The sequence below is a fragment of the Setaria viridis genome, chromosome 5 (assembly GCF_005286985.2).
Source record: "Setaria viridis chromosome 5, Setaria_viridis_v4.0, whole genome shotgun sequence".
Classification (NCBI taxonomy): Eukaryota; Viridiplantae; Streptophyta; class Magnoliopsida; order Poales; family Poaceae; genus Setaria; species Setaria viridis.
In genome coordinates this window covers 10151527-10175565 of record NC_048267.2, presented here as the reverse complement: position 1 = coordinate 10175565, position 24039 = coordinate 10151527, and the positions used below count along the sequence as shown (strand labels likewise).

The following is a 24039-nucleotide window of genomic DNA, read 5'->3' as shown; positions in this document are numbered from 1 at the left end:
TGATGTCGGTAGAGTGTGTAGGAGGGCGCTACGTGTCGGCAAGCAAGCACGTGCGGTGGGGGCTCCGCCGTGCGGGGCCGGTGCTCCCCCGTCCGGCCGGCCTCGGGCCGTACGAGCGCAGGCGGATCTTCCTGGTAGGCCGTCAGATGGGCCTCGCGATCCGTGCGCGTGGGAGGGGCAGGCCCGTCCGGATGACGACAGGGAAAAGGACCTCGACTGCACTGCGAGGGCGCACAACGTCCCACCATGATTTCCACGAAAGCTCTCAAACGGATACAATACGATTTTATCTATACAATCTACTAGTAGTAGCAAAATTTATTTCGGAAAGCGCACTCGAGTGATTAACTACACGGCATTACCCAGAAATCAATTCTTTTTTTAGCTGAAAAATCCAAGAAACCTCAGAAATACGTCAATTTTTTGTTTGGAAAGCCTCAGAAAACACAAATTTGAAAACCCAAAGCGGTGGAGGGGAGAGAGAGGAGGGGAAGAAAATAAAACGGAATCCCTTTGGCCATGGGCCCCGCCCGCAGGCCGGCGGCCTAGGCCACCGGGGCAGTCACTCAGCAGCTTTGTCGTTGTCAATGCCGGGCCCATCGCTGTCCCGTCCGCGCGTAAAAGCGGGCTACTCACTCCCCCTCTCCCTGCCCGGTGGGCCCCGCACCCCCCGCACGGGAAAGATGGCGCTCGCCGAACTCCGAGGCAGCCAGCGCTCCTCCCGCTCTCCCTTTCTTTTCCAATCAGCAAAAACTTCTGGCTAATGCTGAGATGCGCTTCCTGTCATCCTGTGAGTTTCATCTGAGCTGCATTTACATGGCGTCATTGAAGCTGAAATAACCCAACCTAAAGCTCCAGTGAAAGTGAAACACTGCTAGATTTCATATGGCCGGCACGGTATTCTCCGTCATCCTCGCTCCAACCTCCAGTGTCAGAGAAAGAAACTATATAGATCATGCCATGGCGGTGCTGCGGCTGCAGAAGATCCTGCTCGGAAAGCAGGGGAGGACCGGGGGAGCAGCCGCATCGAAACCGATCGGGATCTTCTGCGCCGGCACGCTCCCGTCGCCGATCCGGTCTGGGCCTTTCCGCCGCGGCGCTGCTGCTCGCCGCTGATCTGATCGGAACTGCGCGTGCGTGCAAAGAGCCGGGCGCAGAGTATCCGAGGAGGTAACGGAGTTAACCGCCCAGGCATCGGGTGCCGAGCGTGGCGTAGAGCACCTGAAAGCTTGCGCGCAGCTTGTCGGGGCCTGCGCACCTGAAGGAGGTAACGGAGTTAGATCCATACAGTATGCTAAATTTTAACAGTGTCACCTCGGATATTCGGATGCTAATTAGAAGGATTAAACATGAGCTAATTATAAAACTAATTGCAGAATCCTATGCTAATTCGCGAGATGAATCTATTAAGCCTAATTAATCCATCATTAGCAAATAGTTACTGTAGCACCACATTATCAAATCATGGACTAATTAGGCTTAATAGATTCATCTCGCGAATTATACTCCATCTGTGCAATTAGTTTTGTAATTAGCCTATGTTTAATACTCCTAATTAGTATCTAAATATCCGATGTGATAGGTGTTAAACTTTAACAGGGTGTTCCCAAACACCACCTCTTCGTCCAAGTTGGAAAAAAGATCCCTCTACATTGAGTTTTAATTTCAACGGATTATCCATTTTCCACTCTCCAAATCCCAACGGCTAGTTTCTCTTTAAAAATCCGCACTCTTCATCCACTCCACCAACCTCTCTATTTTGTACTACAACAGCCTCTCCATTTTGCACTCTTCATTCTAACAATTACTACACGTGGGACTCACATTTTGACAAAGCAAATTGGCTTGCTAAGTTTGACAAGTGTGAGAGGAAGTTTGATAAGTCGGATGGGATGGAGAGATAGATAGCAACTTTGTCAAATTTTAGCTCGGAGATTCTCCCCAAGGCAAAACTCGATTAAAAACCTCGATTACTTCCAGGTCTACGTGTTTTCAAGAAAAGAAAAAGTGAAATCACACATCTAAGTTTCTCAAAACCCAACATGATGATGCGACTCCGGACCAAAAAAAAAAAAGGATTTTTACAGCGTCATTCGGACGGTAAAAAGTTACTGTACTAACCTAGTAAGCATGTACCACCCCTGTCATGTTCTGAAGCGCTCACCATCGCATTTGCGATCGACGGGGCGTACGCGACGGCCCACCGAACAGTGGCCCTGAGGTGATCACACGGGCAAAGAAATCAATCGATGGACGGGATCGAACACCATCTATCGATGTGCACACGCATGATGATGAATGCAATGCGTTCAGATTCAGAGACACACCCACGCACGCACACAAACCCGGCAGCGTCCTGTTCGAGCTCACAACGGCAACAGAGAGCAGAGGCTACAGGGGGATGGAACTTTGTGCGAGTAGCCGTGGGCCCCACACCCCCTCGCCATAGTGAGGCCTCACAGTACTACTCCCCATCATACTAGGTGCAGAGACTGTAACAGTGGAACCAAAGCAAGGCCACTTTCAGAAAGCGAGTTCACAAGAGTAACAGAAGGGAGTGAGAGAGGAAGAAAAGATGCTGATGAGTTACCCACCGGTGAATAAACTCAGAACCCGCTTTACACTTTTGTTGTAGCAGCAGTAATAGTGACCGGCAAAAGAAAAAAAATAAAAGCACGATCTGAATCACGAACAGCTTTGAAATTCGAGGAGAAAAGCAAAGCTTGTGTGCAGTGATTTTCTCTTTTTGCAGCTTGCGGCATTGCCATTCATTGTTCAGCAGTGGCAAGGAAAGAAGAGAAAGACTGGAAGAGGGGGGGTGAGCCCTAAAAGTCCAATGATTGTGCATCCCCAATGCATCGCGTATTAGGAGTAGGTACGGTGGCTGATTGGCTCTTGATGCGGATTTATTCTCCTGCCCCCTCTCTCCAACCGCTCATGTGCGAGGCAGTGATTACGCCAATTAATAAAAGCTTGAACGATTTTTGCCGAAGTGGTTTGATAGGGATGATGAGCTGAGAGCTGACGATGGACAGGTTGAATGCATCCTCATGTATTTTGAGGGGTTTCAGGCTTCGGCAGAAGCAATCCGGAGTGATGGCCTGATGGGTAGGGGGAGTTTTGTGTCTGGAAAAGTGTCCAGGTTCATCGACAGGTGGTAGAACCTACTCCCATTACTCTCGCTCGCTCACCTTTGAGTTTTCTGTTTCTAGCACGTTCTTGGAAGCGAGATGATCTCCGTTCAGGTCATCTGCGTCTCATCCTCTCAGGTAGTGTAAACAGCATGAAATGAACGTGGGCACAAATTCAAACGATGGACAAAAGAACGCCCAGGTTCAATGGATCTAATATTCTTTTTTTACTTCCTTCATTCTAAATTGCAAGTCGTTTTGATTTTTCTAAGAACCCTCCTTCATTCTAAATTGCAAGTCGTTTTGATTTTTCTAAGAACCAACGGAGGGCCTTCCTGAACTTTGTATTCCAAATTCAAGCGGTACATTTTTTAGCTTGGCGTGGCGTCCATGGATCTAATATTTATCCCCTACAAAAATTGGAAAAATCATGTGCCCGTGTCTTCTTTTACTACCAGACTTGGCAGAAATATTGGTGCTTCTGATCTCCAAAAATAAAATCCGTGCTTCTTTTCTCCTAGCAAAAAAACGAGAAAATAGTATTTCTTTTGTACTAGACTACTAGTAGGAGTACAGCACCACTACACCGGCATGAAATTGAAATGACAGGCCAGGGCCAGACAGTGTCGAAAGCAAAGCTACGGTATCTTAGAGCAGTATATACAACGACTGTACCATACTGTACCGGCGTGGGCCCACCCAGGAGGAGTAGGTCTCGTCGATGACGATAAAGCTGGGGGAGCTCGCACACCGTACTGTACGCGCCAGGCCGTATTTCTACGCGTACAGTGGAGGGCAGCACAGTTAAAATGTTACATCTGCCTCCCTTTCTCTGACATCCATGAATGGCAGGCGAAGGTGCGGGTGGTGGTGTATTTCGCAAGACTCTCTCTCCTCTGCGTCTCTGATTTTGATGCTTGCAAAGGGACAGAGAGAGGAGAGAGAGAGGAGGAGGAGGTATCAGACGTACAAGTAGGAGCAGGACAGTGTGATTTTACTGCCACCGTGTTCCCTCCTCTCCTCTCTCCTCAGTCCTCACTGCCCAGTACTCACAAGCTCCTCGGCTCCTTTCGCTTCTTCCCCTTCCCCTCTGTTCTTCGCCCCTCGCACAGCGCCATTGCGGAGTGGGTGAGGTGGGAGAGAGTAAGGCAGAGCGAGGAGGAGCAAGACTGATTGCATTGCTAAAGGCGAAACAGAGAAAGGTAAGGGTGAGCTGGTGCCGGGTCTGCTCGTGCTCGCATTGCTCTGCTTGCTTCCCCTTTCCCTCGCCTTATTTCCTAGCTCACGAGTTGGGCGAGTCAGTTGTTCATCCGATCGATGCGTGCGTCGTGCTCCTCGAGAACGGGAGGTTTCCTTTTGGTAGTAGTTGTTGACGAGGGCAGTGCGATCTTAGACGGCGCCGGCGGCGAGATGCAGGAACGTTCTGCGGATTCGTTGGACGGGGTGGATTTGTGATCTTTTGCCTCTTCTTGATCCCGGTTTCAGGAGGTTGGTTGGGTTCCGCGGCGGCCGGCGATGCTGCGGAGGATGGTGTCCGACCCGGCCCCGGACTCCTCCGGCGGGGAGGCCAGGCCCCGCGCCGGCGCCGCGCTCTTCGCCGTCCCGCGGCTCTTCGTCGGGTTCGCCGCCAAGCGCCCGTCCGACGGCGAGTCCTCGAGGAGCCCGACGTCGCCGCTCGACCCCAAGGCGCTGCTGCTCCGGTCGCCGCGCTCGCCGAGGACCTGGGGCGCGCCGGGCCTCGTGGACGCCCTCGCCGGCGACGCCACCAACTGCCTGCTCAGCCCGCGCCTGCGGCTCAAATCGTACAGCTCCCTGCCCAAGGACTGCGGCGGCGGCGGCGGCGGTTATTCGCCGCCGGAGCTCGGCAAGACGATGTCTTGCCCCGCCCCGGACACCGCGGCCGCCGCCGGCATGTCGGTGCCGTGCAGCAGGTTCCACCACGGGGATCTGAAGTCTGGTCCCGAGGCCACTCAGTCGGATGGCGCTCAACTCAGCAATGGCAAGCGGCACTCGTTCGATCTCGGCAAGCTCCCGGGGCCCGGATCGCTGCCGGCGTCGATCGCCGCCGGGACCCGTGGCTTCATCGGCTCGGTCTCGGCGAGCGAGATCGAGCAGTCGGAGGACTACACCCGCATCATCGCGCGCGGCCCGAACCCGAAGACGACGCACATCTTCGGCGACTGCATCTTGGAGCCCCACACGGTTGGGGACTCCGACGAGGCCGCCATGGAGGTGGAGGAAGGAGCCGCCGGGTGCTACTTCGTGGTCAAGTGCGCCGCCGGTGCTGCCCCGGCAGCCGACGACTTCCTGAGCACCTGCTTCACTTGCAAGAAGAAGCTGGAAGGCAATGACATCTACATTTACCGGTACGTCGATGCGATCACCATCTTGTTTTACGATGGTTATATTTTTCCATCAGTTGCATCATTTGGGGGGTAGGGGTTGTTTGATAGCAGAGGCTAAAGTCACATTGGATCGGATGTTCCGATGCTAACGAGAAGAACTAACCATGAACTTAATTATAAAACTAATTGCAGAACCCCTGACTAATCCGCGAGACGAATCTACTCAGCCTAATTAATTCATCATTAGTAAATGATTACTGTAGCACCACATTATCAAATCATGGACTAATTAGGCTTAATAGATTCGTCTCACGAATTAGTCTCCATCTGTGTAATTAGTTTTATAATTAGATTATGTTTAATACTTCTAATTAGTATCTAAATATTTGATGTCACAGGGCTGAATGGAGCCAAACACCCCCTTAAAAAGAGATATCTTGCAGAATGCACGCTTATCTGAATGAAATAAACAACTGCACTGGTCGACTTTCTGCACTGTTCATATAACATCACTGTTAATTCTTTTGGGAGAAGAAAAAAATATTATTATCTTTTTGGAAGTACATAAATGGAATATTAAATTGAGTTGAACAACATGGTGAATGCCACTAGATTCCATTTCTTTTGATTGGAGATGGTTGCAAACTACTACAACGATGATTAACTGAACACATAAGTTATGTGAATAATTGTCCTCGGCACCAGAATTCAGAAAGAAATGGCGACACTGAACAATCTTTGCCGTGTGCCCTTGCAGTGGCGAGAAGGCCTTCTGCAGCGCCAATTGCCGGGACCAAGAGATCCAGCTCGAAGAGGAAGCCGAGAACAACACGGCGAGCATCTCCCCTCGCTCGTCCTGCTCCTCCATCCACGAGGACATCTTCATGGCCGGCATGGTCGTCGCGACGTGACCTCGACGGACCCCCACCAAAACCCACCGCGCCGTCTCGCCGCCGCGGCGACGGCGACGAACGCGCCCGCCTTTTTTTCCTCCTCCCTTGCCGTTGCAAAGGGTTCAGACGATCGCCAACGACGATCCATCAGCGGTGGACGTCGCCGTCATCGTCATCATCAGCTTGTTGTTTTTTATTCAGCAAACTGAAGAAACGGTGCGCTCATGGTGGGTCATCGCCGCTCGTCCTGGAAACCTGCAGGGATCTGGGCTTTTTCAGAAAGAGGAGAGGGGAAGAGATAGAGAGAGGTCGCCTGCCTGCCACTGTAGTTTTGATCCCAAAGGCTGCTTGGCTGGCCGGCCAGTGTGCCCCCATCTCATCCCCTTTTTCTTGCTCGCTTTTCTTCTTCGCTTTCCTCCTACTCGCAGCAGCAGTGACTGTGTCTGCGCATCGCATTGCCACACTACTGCCTCTCTGAGATAATGACATTGAGCTGCTTTGAGTCATTTTCCATTGCTCTTTTACTTTGTGCAGCGGTGGTACTGAAAACTGAAAGAAACCGAGAGGACATGTGACGATGGTGTCAAACCACTGAGAGATTTCAAGATTTGGGTTCGAAGGCATCTTTTGCCTAGGCCAAACTGATGGGTTAAAAACTTGAAACCGTGAAAACAACAGCCTCACAGTACTTAACTATGGGGTTCAGAAGTTTACCAAGTTTATCACTGAATCCGTCCTGAAAATCAAGCTGAGTAAGCTTCTGTTAGATTTTTTTGAAACAAAAAGCTTCTGTTAGAATTGAAGATCAAATTTCCAGTACTGGCAAGGGCAATGACGCAGGCCAAATTTCTCCCGGAATGAAGAAACCCCTTGAGAAAGAAGGAAGAAGCGTCGCTGAAATCCACGAGAGATCCGGTCCGATGATTGCAGTGGCAGCAATGGCATTCAGGTGGGTGGATCCAAACCCTCCCCTGTTTTTCCACAAATGGGCTCTGCTGATCCCCTGTTTTTCCACAAATTTCCAGTACTGCCACAAATGAGCCTGGCAGAACAGAGCAGGCGCTTGCTGCGTTCGGGAGGCAAGGCCCGGGCTCGTATTGAATTCAGAGCCGCCCATACCTCGCCGCCTTTTATGACGCTGCTGCGCTCGGAGCAGCGTCCGCGTCTTTTATTTGGGCGGCAGGTGCCGTTGGATTCGCCTGCTCCTCGGCAGGCAAACCACGGGCGGGGTCGTCATCGTCACTGCATCGGCGTCGTTTGGTGAATGGTGATGCGCGCGCAGATGCGGTGCGGCCATGCGGGTGACGTTTTTTCAGCCGGAAGCTGTTTTTCTTTCTAAAAAGAATTGAATCTTTTGCAGCGCATTTCCATCGCGCAACGAAGAGATAGTAGGATCGGACAAATTTGACGCCAAAGCTGTTCCAATTGGATGTTTGCACGCAGGCATATGTAAGATGGTCCTCCCACGAATACGATTGCGCTGTGATCCGTCTTAGGCTACAAACCAAACAGATCCTTACGCTGTGATATACTGGGAATACACACCAACACCCCAAATATCTTCTAGATTTTAGGATTGTATATAGGCGACGTCAACTTTCATCGCGATCTCAGTCAACAGGTTACGGACGGTGTGGCGACCTGATTTTGGGTATGCTTGGCTCTAGCCATGGTTTTGCAACGTCGCACTTTGCGGTGGCGCTTAAGCTGGGACGCCAAAAATCGATACCACAATAGTGGTGTGAAAAGCTACTGGAACCGGTGCGACGCAATCGATGGTTCGGCGTGGTTTCGAACCAAGCATGCTCGTGTGGCAGTAGTGGTTCCGACGATCTTAACTAATCAATATCATCAACAAAAGGATTGCAAATTTTTCAAACGTTTAAATATGTAGCAGAACCATTTTATATTCGGATTGTACCTCTTTCGTTTTTTTATGTTAACATGTGAGTTTTCCTTTTATGATGGCGTCAAACCGCCCGTTGTTTGTGTAGCTTGTCCATTTGAAAAGTTAGAACCGAATGTAGCAAGGCCCAACAGAGGCAACCGCAGGCCTAACTAGGAAACTCTCCAATGGCACTAGTGGGCCGGGGCCCTCCCGCCACGTGGCGGAATCCCATACTCACACTCCGGATCAGCCTGCTCGTCGGACCTGTCCCCTTCCTTCTTTACGCCCGGGGCAGATGGCTACCCACTCACAAACACCCCAAATCACCCCCACCGTACTACCTCAAGATTCGTGCGAGCACTAAAAGCAAGGGGTAGAAGAGTCAATTACCTCTCAAAAATTGTCCTCCTCCCACCACCTATCTCGCTTTCTCCCTCGTGCGCTTTCACCTCCGTCTCCGAGATGGCTGACTCCTAATCCGCCCTTCACCGCCACAGCCGCTTCCTTCCACTGCCTCCCCCCAAAACTTCAAACCCGCTAGCACGCGGGAGGCCGGCGCCGTGAGGTAGCTAGGGTTCGTCAAGGCGCTGGATGGGCTACCTTCTCCTGTCGCCGTCGCCGCCACTCGCCTTCCAGTACCCCTCCTCCTCCTTCGGCGGCGCCGCCTGCCGCCGCAGCCGCGCGCGGCGAGGCGCGGCCTTCTTCGTCGCGTCGTCCGCCTCGACGCCCGATGGCGGCCCGTCTACTTCGGCGGCGGACGCGTACGTGCTGGCGCGGCGGGTGGTGCTCCTCGGCGCCTCCGCCGTACCACTCCTCCGCCTCCGTGAAGCCGCGGCCGCGACCGCGACCGCGACCACGACTGGTTAGTGCCGTTATCCCTGCGACGGTTTGTGTAGAATTTCCGTTTCGCGCCCAATTGTCCGTCGTAGCTTGGGTCCTGGACTCCTGGTCCTATCTTACGTTGTGGAATGTGGAGCAGTGTTTGGCACTGAAATCGGTATGCAATTCTACCGATTGAGGTTGATAAATGTAAATTGTTCTGAAGTATATGAACACATCAGACGATACGTTGGGTTTCTGTAGAGGACATTACTATAATGCTGCAGTGTAGCCTTGTAGGGATGCATGAACTGTTCAGGTTTGGCTCCAATGTGCACATGCTGACTAAAATGAGAATCTGCAACTGTTGTTCAAACAATGGGTGGAAGAGTTTAGGGGACGCGGGGTATTGAATGCCTCTACTCTGTAAGCAACTTTTTGATGTTAGGTGCATGCACGATTTTCCTTTTTGGAGCAGGGCATGCACAGGTGAAAAAGGAATTACTAGGTAGTAAAACTGCACCCACAGTTGAGTTTGCTTCTGCAGAAATTCAAACTTTTAATACACCTAACTTAATGTCAGATTTTACACGTCTAAACACTCAGACCCCCTTGTAAATAGCACTGCACCCTATCAAAATTGTAGAGTAGATTTTGTGCATTAGAGGTTTGTGCGCATAAAGTTGCTATGCTCTTAGATGGAATAGATCCTTTAATTAACTGCAAATGAATTGTTTCAGGCAATGTTATTTTCTGTGCTGCAGAATCTAATTCTAGTAAGTTTGCAAATGGTTCCTAATAGTCCATGCTCCATGTGCTGCAACTTCTTAATTTGATGTTAAGCCCCCCTAGTCCTTTATGTTTTTTGACCACAGATGTCTCGGAAAATTCATAAAACATAAACGTGGAGTCTTGAACTAGTGTTCTCCTTGGACCCTAACATTCTGATGGAAAAAAGAAATTTAGAATTGGAGTAGTGTACATCATCCACGTTAATGTTCCTAGCAATTTTCAGCTTTTTTACAGCATATGATCAGATGCTGCCTTTTCTCACTTTCCCGCAGTTTATGGGATGTCATTATCCGAAGAATTTATTAGAAGAAAGGGGATTGATACCCCAAGGGTAAATCATGAAGCTGAGAATTGCTACAAAACTTTCAAGATTGGACGTAATTCCATCATCTGTAGACCTGAGGATAAGTTTGATGGTTAGAACTTCCTCTTATATGAGTAGTTTGTGTGAAAGTAGGAGTTATCACTACCACAAAAATCTTTTGAAAACTGCCGTAACACGTGTCTTTTGGATTTGTTATCTCATATAGACATTTTTTGCCATACTTGCACAGTTCTATTGATTGCTTGTGACCACACGAATGGGCTGAACTGACCATCTGGATATGTTGTATTCTTGTAAACTGGCATTGCGATCACTAATGCATTTTTGCTTTGAGATGGGATTGTTTTGACTTAACTAAGTTGGCGGTGCTGCCTTGTTGACATATGTGCATTACTACATTAGTGAATGGACACATTTTATGCACATTTGTAATGAAGTTTTCCATGTCATTGAAGATCTATTTATGCCTGCGTGGTCGCTTCACAAACATAGATGAGTTGATGATAATTGCTTTTGTCTGTAGAGACAAAGGATGTCTCAAAGCTTGGTGACCCTCAATCTGAAGTGACAAAGGGTATTCTAAAGCCTGACAACCCTCAACTTGAAGGAACTCAGGTTGAAACCACTACCACTGAAGCTCGTCAGCCTCAATCATCCTTACAATCTGTTGAAGAACAACCTCCAGGGAATCCGCTGCTTGGCTTTTTGAATACAGTTGCAGTTGCTGCCTCTGGTGTTCTTGGTGGGCTGTATGGCACTTCTCTACAAGAAAAAAAGGCCCTGCAATCGATCATCTCCTCTGTAAATCATCTACAAACCTGCAGTTAGTGTATTTGTTTTTTTTGTTCAGATGTGTTTATTCTTAATTTCGTATAGCCTAAATGACAGTCAGCATGCACCATTTGTCCAAACCAGCACATGATCTTATCCTCAAATAGTCACCGTTTTGCATATATTTTCAGTAAGTCCAGTATGCTGTAAATGGCTGGCATTTTCTTTATCAAACTTTTATATTGTTAGTGTCATATGTAATAGTATTTTATTTGTTACTTTATCTGCATCTGCTTCATATTCTTGAGTGCCTTTTCTTTTTATTTGGCTCTTTGAAAGTTCTCTTCAGTATCCTTTTGTATTTAGGAAATATAAGCAGTATGTCCTGTGCAATGTGCACATCATTTTTATAGCAAAATATACAGATCTGAAGTTGAGCCACTAAATTAATACATATGTACTATTAATAAATTCAAGAAGTTTGACACTGCATTTCCCAAACTCTTTTGATCTCGATATTGCCATTTTGTCAACATTGGTCGTTGTGTTATGGGTATTATGCTTTCATGAGGTGATTTTTTTGGGTTACACATGTCTAGTTTCTTTAGTTTTGTAAGTCTCTACGTATCTCAATTTTGTGTGGTTTCCAACATTTGATACCATTTCAAAGCTCTCCATTGTATATTTTGATAGCCTTAGTCAAGAAAGAAGTAAAGGATAATTTTACACCAATTAGACATGTACACATATAATGAAAGTTTTGTGCGCACGTGCTGCTATTCTGCCTAAAGGTATCCACACGTAAATCTTGATAGTGTTAGTAAATGCAAATCTTGAACCATGTGAAATGAAATTTGGTTTGTTGTGCTGTGTCTTTCAAAATCTGAAGAAGGCTTTGAGGCAAAATATTTAACCCCTGTTTGTTGACCATGTTGCCTTCCAAGTTCGAATTATGCCTCTATGAGGTACCGGATACTTTCTTTCCTTGCTGCAATGATGGGTGTTTGAGGGAAATCATTGCATATGATATGTTATTTTTTTGCAGGTTCAGCTTTTATTTAATATGTGAGGTTGGAATCTTAAAGAGGATAGAATTCATAGAAAACTTAATGGTTAACAGTATATTTTCCAACATGATTCTCAAGAAAACAGACATCTGTAAAATCTTATGAATACAACAAGCTGCCAAAATTATTTTGGACACCTTCATGCTGATTGTTTTATTTGCTAAAGTTGGTCTATAGAAAGTAGATATTTGCCTGATATATTTTATGTTCTACTTTCTTCAGACGGAGAGCAAATTGGCTGAAAATGAGGCAGCACTTTCTTTGATGAAGGAAAACTATGAGAAAAGGTTACTGGAGCAGCAAGCAGCACAAAAGAAGCAATCTTTGAAGTTCCAGGAGCAGGAAGCTTCTCTTTCAGATCAATTGGCTTCAGCAAAAAAGGCTTTGACATCGCTGAGTGAAGAATTCAGAAAGGAGAAGAAACTAGCCGAGGAACTTAGGGATGAAATACAGAGATTAGAGAGTAGTATCACTCAAGTTGGGGATGATAAAGATGCGCTTGAAACTAAATTGGAAGAAAAGGTGGGAGACATTAATGCTTTGCAGGAAAAAATAAGTTTGCTCAGCCAAGACATCCATGATAAGGAGAAACACATCAGGGAACTCAGTGCATCACTTTCCTCGAAGGAAGTAGACTACCAAAAGCTGTCTGCTTTCACTAATCAAACTAAAAGTAGCCTTGAGCTTGCAAATTCTAAAATACAACAACTTGAGGAAGAACTCGATGGAACTAAGAATGCTCTTGCTTCTAAGATATCTTTGATTGATTCACTCAATGCTAAACTTGAAACATTGAACTCTGAAAAGGAAGAAGCTGACAAAAAAATTAGCGAGTTAATACAGGAGTATGCAGACCTGAAGGCCGCTTCAGAGACAAGAGCAAGTCATGATTCCAAGCTTCTATCAGAGAGAGATGATCAGATAAAACAGCTTGAAGAAAAACTGTCTGTTGCGTTAACTGACTCTAGCAAAGATCATGAAACAATTCTTGAGTTGAACAAGGAGTTAGATGCCACCAAAGTGATGCTAGAGAACGAGCTTGTGGCCATGGAAACTTTAAAAGAATCAATTCAATCATCTGAAGAGGCTCTAAAGGATTCCAGAAATGAGGTTTCCAAACTTTCCAATGAACTTGAGGCGGCAAATAAATTGAATCAGGACCTGGTGTCGCAGATTTCTGAACTCCAAGATGAGTTCAATGAAATGCAAGCAGGTATGACTATTAAACTAGGCGAGGCAGAATCAGTATCCAAAGCTCTCTCAGAGGAACTGGCCTCAGTAAAGGAAATGGTTCAAAAGGGACAAGAAGTACTTGAAACCACCTCTAATGAGCTGGCATCTGCTGTTGAAGCTCGTGACAACTTGAAAAAGGAATTGCTGGATGTGTACAAGAATTTGGAGTCTACGACACATGAGCTTGTTGAGGAAAGGAAAATTGTGTCAACCTTAAATAGGGAGCTTGAAGCGTTGGCAAAACAATTGCAGGTAGATTCTGAAGCACGAAAAGCTCTTGAAGCAGACCTGGATGAGGCAACAAAGTCACTAGATGAGATGAACAATAGTGCGTTGTCACTGTCTAAGGAACTAGAGAGCACTCATTCTAGGAATGACACTCTCGAAGCTGAGAAAGAAATGCTATCCAAGGCTCTAGCTGAACAAAAGAAAATCACAAGCGAAGCTCAGGAAAACACTGAGGATGCTCAGAATCTGATCACAAGACTTCAGGCAGAGAAGGATAGCTTCGAATTGAGGTCTAGACATCTTGAAGAGGAATTGGCATTAGCAAAGGGTGAAATACTGCGCCTAAGGAGGCAGATTAGTCCAAACAGGTCTCAGAAGCCAAGAACAACTGCCAGACCAAGAGCACCACCAGAGGCTAATGAGACTCTGAAGGAGCAAGCCGTGAACGATCATAATCAGAAGACCAGTGGAGTGGTTGCTGGAACTCCGCAGTCTGTGAAAAGGACTGTAAGGGGAAGAAAAGGTGGTGCTGGTGCATCGACATGAGTGTGTGTCGGAAGCCCAAGCAAGGCCCTTCTTTTTTCCATGCCGTCCTATTTAGTAGTCTGTTATTACATCATTTTTTAGATCATCATCCTTTGCAAAATAGCATCAATAGTTATTCCAGTGTTTTTACATTTGCCTTTTGCAGTATTTCAGTTACTTGATGTATTTTGTTCAAGCTTTTGGGAAACCGAGGGCCTGTATGTGTATAGATGAGTTCCTGAAGAGCCATCATGGAGGAGAATTCCAGTATCTGTAGTTATGCTGAGTGCTTCATACACCATATTATTGCTCATTTCTATACTATTTTTGATTTCAATTTTCTTTTGTCCACATTGGATACGAACTGTTTGTTGTCATTGATTTGAATCACAATACTATTACATACTTAGCTCTTCGTACACATTGGTTTAACCTACAGTGAACCAATTTTGGTATGCTGAAAACAGGCATGTTTGGTTCCCAGGAGATGAAGTTCTGAAATCTGCTGTAGTGGTATCACTCTTTCTAACTCTCTCTAAAATTGGCACAGTTGTTGGCTATTCATTTATTGTTTACCAGTCTATGACTATATAGTTTGCTGCACTGGGTCTTTACTTACTGTTGAAATATCGAAAATAATATTATCGGCTGCTGTAACCATGTGATTTAAAGGAGACAAGGTGTCCTACACTCAAAAGTCTACAAGTACCTGACGGCCCTTTATTGTATTCTGACAATTTAGTAGTTCCATTTGATCATTGTATATTTGCTTGTCCCACGTGATTTTGATGCCATATCTTCTTCTCTTTTTGTTGGTTTAGCTGTTATGTAAACCTTATGGAGATTCGTACAATGCTACAAGGTAATATGTTTTCAGTCTCAACACATTCTCAGAATATTGGATTATAAATGACTGTTTCTTGTAGAATTACATCATCAGCCATTCGTTCTCTTACCTATTTAATTAACCATGAGGACCAGCAGGACCAGGGTTGGAGATGGATGCACCACTCCATAGCAGAATCATGTTCAATTGTGCACATGTTTGTTTTGCTGTATGGTCCCTTTTTAACACAAATCATTGTCCTCCCACTTTCAGATCAACAAGTATATAAGTTTTTATGATGTTAATGGTTTCCCCTGCAACTTGTAAAAGTTCAACAAAGAATCCTGAAAGCTGAAATTGAACATAATTCTTGATGTGTGCATACTGCGATATATTCTCGCTGCTGTAAGACAAATATATCAAAGGAGTGCAGGGGTAGGGCCGGAGGGCCCAAATCATTTGGTGCCCCAATGGTGTTGTAATTGGCTCAATGACTCTGACATGGTTCACAAGCCAGAGCATTTTGGGACAGTGGGAGGGGAGTGGTGGTGACTAGGCTTGAATGGGAAAAATCAACCAAAGTACACTGAAGCGTGTTGGCCTGGCTTCAAAAATGGCTGGCACGACATCGTACTTTGCCAGGTTAGGTTGGATTCCTTGCTCAATTAACCCATTCGCCTTGGCCTCCTGTATTGCCCTACTTTTCTTTGCTTCAAGGGCTCCTAAAATTCCTATCACATCGAATGTTTAGATACTAATTAGGAGTATTAAATATAAACAAACTATAAAACCAATTGCACAGATGGAAGCTAATTTGCGAGACGAATCTATTAAGTCTAATTAGTTCATGATTTGACAATGTTGTGCTAATGTAAACATGTGCTAATGGTGGATTAATTAAGCTTAATAGATTCGTCTTGGGAATTAGCCTCCATCTGTGTAATTAGTTTTATAATTAGCTCATGTTTAGTCCTCCTAATTAGCCTCTGAATATTCGATGTGACATGAATTTTAGTCCGGACTAAAATCCAAACACCCTCTAATTATTGAGCACCTGGTTCCATGCCTCCATGTACCATGCATTTTATGCACGCAGTGTTTATGGATCATAGATGTATGTCGATTTCCAAGGGCTCTGAACTGGGAATGAGAAGGCTTCTAAGTTGTAACTAATGCCAAACAGCACGCCGATGGCAAAAGGAAAGTGCAGATGTACTTGTAGCACTAGTTTTGTGCAGTGGTTGAATGTTGGCAGATGTACTTGTTGCCAGCCCACCACCGCTGAGGTGGACGGCATCTTGAGAGAGGCGAAGCAGGAGGGGTGACGTCCGGCGGTGAAGGGGGAGCGGAGAGCTGAAACCGAAAGCGCATTCGCCGTCCTTGCGACCAGCTGGCCGTCGCCGGAGCCATTGGGGGGAGGAAATGGCAAAGGGGGTTTTATGCAAAATTTTGGATCACGATTAATAGTCACGATCCAAAGTAGAAGTGTTTACGTAAATTATTGGATTGTGATTAATAATTGCGATCTGAATGAGGGGGTCTGCGCAAAAGGTTGGATCGCGATTGTTAGCCATGATACAAAATAGGAGGGTTTCTGAATATAATTAGGGGTTTTGATGAAAATGCCCGTTCTCCCCCTCTTACGTGCATGGCCACGACCTCGCCGTGGTGGCCCTGGTGGCTCTGATCCGACCACCCACCCCCGAGGACCGAGAGGCCCACCTCCGTGCTTAGGCCACATCCACAGCACTCCGTTCGCCGCCCCGCGCACCCAAACGATGAGAAGCGGAGGAAGCGGGAGATGAGATGGGAGGGGTCCTGTAACGACCTAGATTAAATAATACGAGTTTTAATCTTAAGACAAGTCCCCTAGTCTGGTCAACTCAGCCTCCTTTAGCAATTCCGGCTAAGTCTGGAAATCAGCCCAACCTAGCGCCTTAGAGCGGGTTTATCTTTGGAAAGTTGAACAGAGGATCAAGAAATCCCTTTGTAAAAGTTGGAGAACTAAGTTTCTACAACAACTTTGTTAATTGGACCTTGGTCCAATTCACCTCCGAAGTTTCCCAAATCAGTAGCTCAAGTCAGCCCAGAACCTTGAAAACCAGCCAAGCAGCCGTTTTTCTCTAAGTCCTGAAAACAGGCGTTCCTCCAAACTTTGAAGCGTTGAATCTTCAAATCCACCGTGTTTTTGAACTCGGTCTTTTTGCAAAAGTTGGACCTTGGTCTGTGTACTAAAACTCTTGTAAAGGAAGTCAACATGGTGCGGTTTGGAAATCGGGAGATCCAGAGGTTTGAAGATGGGCCCGGTAAAGGATCTCGCGGATCCGTCGGCCAGACAGCGCCAGAGCGCGCGTGCGTCGCGCTCCAGAGCGTCGCCGCTGCGTGGCGTGGCCTCACCGGCGAGCGCCGCCTTGCCCAGTCACCGGCCGCGACAAGATAGATCAGCGCGCCTCTTTCCCAGTCGCGCGTAGAAGCGCCCTGCAGGCCCCTCCGCCCCATCTCGTCCCGCCTGAGGCCTCGCCTCCCGCGTGCATCCGCCCCACCCGAATCCTCGGCCGCGCCCCCCAACACCTTCCGGCCCTCCCGTCACACCCCGGCCGCGCTGCCTATGCGCGCGTCCCGCGACGCTGCCGCCTCCGCCAACCGCCACGCAGGCAGTGACATCTCCTCCGCCGCCCCGCCAGTAGCATGCTCCGGCAGAGCCGCTAGTCCCGCGCATGCTCGCGTCACACTGCTCGCCCTGTCACCTCGTCTGCAGCATCCTCGCCTGCAGTGCCTTCCCTCCCTCCTGTCCGCCAATGGCACCGCCGCCATCAACGACTGCGACCACACACGCGCACAGACCCAGCAGATCCGCATGCCCGGCAAACCTGCTTCGCCCCAGCTCTAAATCCTTGCTGCCCAACCAGAGCAAGATCGCGCCCGATCTTGCCAATGGAGGTGCCGACCAATCGCCGCCGCGACAGTGCACTTCTTCTCCCTCGATCTTATCCTCACACCCGCTCGAGCTCGCTTCCTTCCTCCGAACTCTTCCGTGCAGCTATAAAAGGGGTACCAAAGCCTCTTACCGGAGTTCCCTTCACTACCACTGCCTTTGCCGCGCTACTTGCATTGTTCTTCTCCATCGCACTCGCCACCACACACTCCTCTGCTTTGCGCTCAAGCGCTGCCACCTGAGCTCTCTGTGGAGCTCCCCTTTTCGCCCAACCCTGCACCTTGCCGACCCCACCAGCCGCTTCGCCATCCTTTCGCACAGCTCTAGAGCTTGCTTGTTGTCCACGAGAAGCACCACCGCCGCCGAAATGCCGTCGTTCCCCATTCCGCCTCGGCTTGTTTCTTCCTGACCCCAAGACCTCGTCCGTAGGACCGGAGGTAAGCTGCCGACCCCTATTCGTCTCGCTCGACCCGAAATAGCAGCTTTCACACTTAGTAGGGTACCGTCTAAATCCGTAGTTAAGACACCCTTGAGATGTGGACTGGAAAGACTCCCGGTTTGTCTTTTCTAAAGATTTGGGGATGTGAAGTATTTGTCAAGCGACTTCAGTCGGACAAGATTACACCCAAGTCGGAAAAGTACATTTTCGTGGGATATCCAAAGGAAACTTTAGGATACTATTTCTACAATCAATCAGAGGGCAAAGTGTTTATCGCTCGAAATGGTGTTTTCCTAGAGAAAGAGTTTCTCAAAGGGGAGAAGAGTGGAAAGACAGTGCGTCTTGAAGAAGTTCGATATGAGTTAATCGGGCAAGAATCAACGAGTGATGCTAACGTAGCAGAACAAGTTGAGATACCCATGGCAAGAGAAGCACCGCCACAACCACGAAGGTCGGCAAGGCTCCGCGAAATGCGGAAAATATTATTGTTGGACAATGATAAGCCTGCGACATATGTAGAAGCAATGATGGACATAGACTCCAAAAAATGGCAGAGTGCCATGCAATCCGAAATAGAGTCCATGGGAGACAATCAAGTTTGGAACTTGGTTGACCCGCCTAATGGTGTTAAAGCCATAGAGTGCAAATGGATCTATAAAAAGAAGAGAGATATGGATGAAAATGTTCACATCTATAAAGCACAACTTGTCGCAAAAGGTTTTCGACAAGTTCAAGGAGTTGACTACGATGAGACCTTCTCGCCCGTAGTGATGCTTAAATCTATTCGGATTATTCTAGCTATAGCTGCATATTTCGATTATGAGATATGGCAGATGGATGTCAAGACAGCTTTCCTGAATGGAAATCTAACTGAGGATGTGTATATGATGCAGCCTGAGGGTTTTGTCGATCCGAACAATGCTGGAAAGGTATGAAAACTTTAGAAATCCATTTATGGGTTGAAGCAAGCATCGTTGGAACATTCATTTTGATGAAGTGGTCAAAGGGTTTGGCTTCATTAAGAATGAATAAGAGTCTTGTGTTTATAAGAAGGTTAGTGGGAGCTCTGTGTATTTCTAATCTTATATGTGGATGGCATATTACTGATTGGAAACAACATTCCTATGCTTGAGTCCATAAAGACTTCACTGAAAAATAGTTTTCGATGAAGGACTTAGGCGAAGCAGCATGTATTTTGGGCATCAAAATCTATAGAGATAGATTGAGAAGGCTCATAGGATTAAGCCAAGATACTTATATTGACAAAGTGTTGAAACGGTTCAACATGGAAGAGGCGAAAAACAGGTTCTTGCCTATGTCACATGGCATACACCTTAGCAAGACTCAGTGTATTTCGACTACTAATGAGCGGGATCACATGTGTAAAGTGCCATATGCTTTGGCTATCGGATCTATCATGTATGCAATGATACGTACTTGCCCAGATGTTTCATATGCGCTAAGTATGACAAGCAGACACCAGTCTGATCTGGGTGAGAGTCACTGGACGGCGGTGAAAAACATTCTTAAGTACTTCAGAAGGGCTAAAGATATGTTCCTCGTCTATGGAGGTGAGGAGGAGCTCGTTGTAACAGGTTACACTGATGCTAGTTTCCAAACCGACAAAGACAATTTCAAATCACAATCAGAATTTGTGTTTACGCTAAATGGTGGTCCTGTTAGCTGGAACAGTTCCAAGTAGGAGACGGTGGCTGATTTTACGACAGAAGTCGAGTACATCGCGACTTCAGAAGCCGCGAAGGAGGGTGTTTGGATAAGGAATTTCCTTACTGAGCTTGGTCTGTTCCTAAATGCGTCTAGCCCATTGAATCTCTACTATGATAACAAGGGGGCTATTGCGCAAGCAAAAGAGCCAAGAAATCACCAGAAGAACAAACACGTTGCGGCGATTTCATCTCATTCGAGACTTCGTTAATCGGGGTAAGATCAAGATATGCAAAATACAGATGAATTTGAATATTTTTGATCTGTTGACAAAGCCTCTCCCGCAATCTAAGCATGATGCGCACATAAGAGCTATGGATATTAGATATCTTCTAGATTGACTCTAGTGCAAGTGGGAGACTGTTGGAGGTATGCCCTAGAGGCAATCATAGAGATGATGATATTCCATTGTATCCATGTTTTATATTGTGTTCCTTGAATATTCATTAAAGGCTACTTGAATTGATTTGCAATTATGTGAATTGTGTGTGAAATTCTTTACTTGTATGGTTATTCTAAAAGTTGTCCCTAATCGTAGTTCATGTGAGGACACACATGAATATTAGACTAGCACATGTATTAGTTGATGACTATGTTTCACAAGTCATGGACATGGAGATGTCAAACTAAAAATGTGGGCACGTGTAGAGACATGTGCTAGGACTGACCCAGCATGAATTACATAGTTCTCTCTTTACATAATGTGTACGCTTTGTCCTTAAACCTGAGACTGTCGCATGTACTCAAGATGTGGATCGACTTACTTAGGGGGTATCAAACGCTACACTGTAACTGGGTAGTTATAAAGGTAGCTTTCGGATTTGTCAAGGAGCAAACTGTGAGGCATGGTCAGTCAAGATGAAATTTGCCCCTCTCTATTTGAGAGAGATATCTCTGGGCCCCTCTGAGTGATCGGATCCGGAAATGCATGGCCACGCTACGTGAGGTTAAGAGTTAACCTAGAAAGGAATTCCAAATCACAGCATCAAGAAAGAGTGGTCGGCTTGGAGTCAGACCGAATATCGTGAGGCAAAGGGAATAGCATGTATGATCTTTGTGTGCGTATAGGAGTTAGTATGTCTTGCTAGAGGCCGCTACTAACTATTGTTCGAGTACGAGTACTTGAGCCATGTCTATATGTATATGAACCTATAGGGTCACACACTTAAAGGGCTGGAAGCCCAATACGGATGTGATCTGAATTGGACTAGGTTTAGGAGTACTAATGGGCCTCGGACCTAGAGGCTTATTAGGAACCCCTATATATTAAGGGGTGGGGGCACCCTGGGGTTAAATCCCTTTTGTACCAGCAGCAGTCGCGCCTCCCACGCCCTCGCCTTGTTGCAACTCGCGGACCTAGCAGTCCGGCTTGCGACGCTTCCTCCCCGCACGTGTGGATACCTTGGAGGGGTTCCATCTGTAGCATTTGGACGACCTGCCGCACGAGAGCTCCAACGAGGAACCTGACGAGCCGACGACAAGCCCGACGAGCCGTGGCACGAGGAGGGAGTCGCTGCACATGGACGAGCTGCTGAGGAGCTGCTCGACGTCGACGTGTTCGACTACACTGCGGAGACGTGTGATCGACTTCGCTGCCTTGACATGTATCTACAACTTCCGCACCTGTGCGTCGAGTGGTAATCGCGTGATCTATAACGGCTGTTTTTTTCTTTGGTTTACGCGGTAGAAAATTTTATTTTGCGCTAGCATAGCCTACCTCGTATCCCTTCACAAAGGGCATAGCAACAACACACATCTGGGTTGGCCCAGCTACACGTAGCCAGGCTGAGACCATGATCCGACCACCAGCTGACTGAGTTCTCCCGACTGAGCTCTCCTGACCAGGTCCTCCCGACTGGGGATACGCCGTACCACCTGTACCGCTTCCCTCGACCGACTCGGAAGGGGCTGACTGGGACAACCGACCGGGGACACCCGCTTAGTGTGGGCCTAGGGAGCAGGTGGGATGGATAACGTGGATGCACCTGGGTCAGCCGGCCGTACACAGAACCGTACCGTGCCACGCCCTGCGCACGCCTGTACAGTACTGTCGTAAACCTACTCACTACGACGGAGTGGCCTGACGAGGAGAACAGAGACCGAGGACGGAGGCCATACTGCACCAGACGACGTGGGCTTCGACTAGACTAGGCAGCACCCGTACACTCACTCTTTTATCCTTTCCGATCTGTAAGGCCATTTCCTTGTACTATAAAAGGGGACGGACCCTCCACTTCTACATCATACGTTCACACACGCACTCTTATGTTCTTACACTCTTACGCTTTCACACTCTCACACCCTTAGCGCACGTCTGAGCTCCTGCCACTCTCTTCCACTGAGATGAGAACAAGGCCAGGACTCAGGCACCCCCTCTCATCCTTCTCTCGTTTGTACCCCCACTGCAAACTTTGAGCACCTGGGCTCAGCAATAAAGTCGACCGACTGACCCGACTGGACGTAGGGCGTGTTGCCCGAACAAGTATACATCCTGTGTCATTGTGTGCTAGGCCATATATGATCTAACGCACGGCAAAACTACAAATATCTACTTGTTGGCCAGATTTCACACCGACAAGATGAATCTGTTGAGGGCCGCCTTGCATCCAGTCAGCTTCTGGACATCCTTCATGCCTGATGAAGCATGCATATCGGTGATGGCGGAGATCTTTTCTGGATTCACCTCAATTCCTCGGTGAGTGATAATGAAACTGAGTAGTTTCCCGGACGGCACGCAGAAGATGCACTTTGTCGGGTTCAGCCTCCACTGGAATTCTTGCAGGCTGGCGAAGGTCTCTTCCAGGTCCGCAATCAAGTCGTCGGGATTTCTAGTCTTTACGACCACGTCATCCACGTACGCTTCAACATTGCGGTGTAGCTGCTTCTTGAAACACTCCTGGATTGCCCGTTGATATGTAGTGTTTGCGTTCTTCAACCCAAAAGATATTGTCGTGTAGCAGAAAGCTCTGTATGGGGTGATGAACGCGGTGTTGATCTGATCTTCTTCCTTAAGATAGTGCTTGTTGAGGTCTGTGTAGTCGATGCACATCCTCTACTCGTTGTTGTTCTTTTTTCGCACCAAGACGGGATTGGCGAGTCACTCTGGGTGATAGACTTCTTTTATGAAACCTGCCGCGAGTAGTTTGACTAGCTCTTTCTTGATAGCTTCTCTCTTGTATTGGACGAATCGGTGTAGGCGTTATCTCTTTGGTGTAGCTTTTGGGTTTATGTTGAGTGAGTGCTCGATCAGCTCCTTGGGCACCCCTGGCATGTCCACTGGCTTCCACGCGAAGATGTCTCAGTTGGATTGGAGGAAACTGATGAGCGCACTTTCCTATTTAGGATCCAGCCCTGTGCCAATCAGGGTTGACTTGGAATTATCACCAGCCTCAAGTTCAACGGCTTTGACATCGACTTTGCTTGTCGGATTGACCTTGGTCGCCCCCGACTTCTTTTCTAGAATCTCGAGCTCTGACGGGGACAGCTTCTTTGATGTGATGAAAACTTGCATCATCGAGTTTTGTACTTGAGTAGTCGCTGCTAACTCCACAGCTTTTGTGTCACAGTGGTACGACCTCTTCAGGTCTTCGTGCAGGGAGAGTACTCCCTTGGGTCCCGGCATCTTGAGTACCAAGTACACGTAGTGCAAGATGGCCATGAATTTGGTCAGTGCTGGTCTTCCGAGGATAGCGTAGTACGGTATTTCGAAGTCTGCCACCTCAAACCGGATGTACTCTATCCGGTAGTGTTCTTTGGTCCCAAAGGTAACTAGCAAAATGACCAATCCGAGGGGTACAACCGCATTGCCCAGAACAATCCCGTAGAACAGAGAGTTCATCGGGGTGAGCATATCGGTGATGTTGAGGCCCATCTTCTTCAATGTCTTGGCAAACACGACGTTGAGGCCACTGCCATCGTCAATGAGTACTTTGGTGAGTCTGGAACCAGCGACCACCAGGTCCAGGACGAGCGAATACCATCCGGGGTCTGAGTCCATTGGTCTTTTCTAGAGAAGGTGAATGGCACCTCAAATCATTTAAGGAACGTTGGCATCGCTGGTTCAATGGACATTATCTCTCATAGGATGACCTTCTGGG

The 24039-nt window shown here is 47.5% G+C and overlaps 2 protein-coding genes across 4 annotated transcripts; both read left to right on the top strand.

The window, feature by feature from the left end:
* Positions 1-3906: 3906 nt before the first annotated feature.
* On the top strand, positions 3907-6875 carry LOC117855167 (FCS-Like Zinc finger 10). 2 transcript variants are annotated; one of them, XM_034737460.2, is made up of 3 exons: positions 3907-4333; positions 4617-5497; positions 5875-5963. In XM_034737460.2, exons 2-3 carry the CDS (start codon positions 4647-4649, stop codon positions 5900-5902), a joined length of 879 nt encoding a protein of 292 aa, XP_034593351.1. In that variant the 5' UTR covers positions 3907-4333; positions 4617-4646; the 3' UTR covers positions 5903-5963. The 2 variants fall into 2 exon arrangements, with proteins under 2 accessions (XP_034593351.1, XP_034593350.1); XM_034737459.2 differs by lacking the exon at positions 5875-5963 and adding an exon at positions 6234-6875 and having other exon boundaries at positions 3921-4333.
* Positions 6876-8701: 1826 nt separating this feature from the next.
* Positions 8702-14354, top strand: LOC117855166 (uncharacterized). 2 transcript variants are annotated; one of them, XM_034737457.2, is made up of 4 exons: positions 8702-9119; positions 10141-10284; positions 10717-10994; positions 12254-14354. In XM_034737457.2, exons 1-4 carry the CDS (start codon positions 8849-8851, stop codon positions 14036-14038), a joined length of 2478 nt encoding a protein of 825 aa, XP_034593348.1. In that variant the 5' UTR covers positions 8702-8848; the 3' UTR covers positions 14039-14354. The 2 variants fall into 2 exon arrangements, with proteins under 2 accessions (XP_034593348.1, XP_034593349.1); XM_034737458.2 differs by lacking the exon at positions 10141-10284 and having other exon boundaries at positions 8703-9119.
* The last annotated feature ends 9685 nt before the right edge of the window (positions 14355-24039 follow it).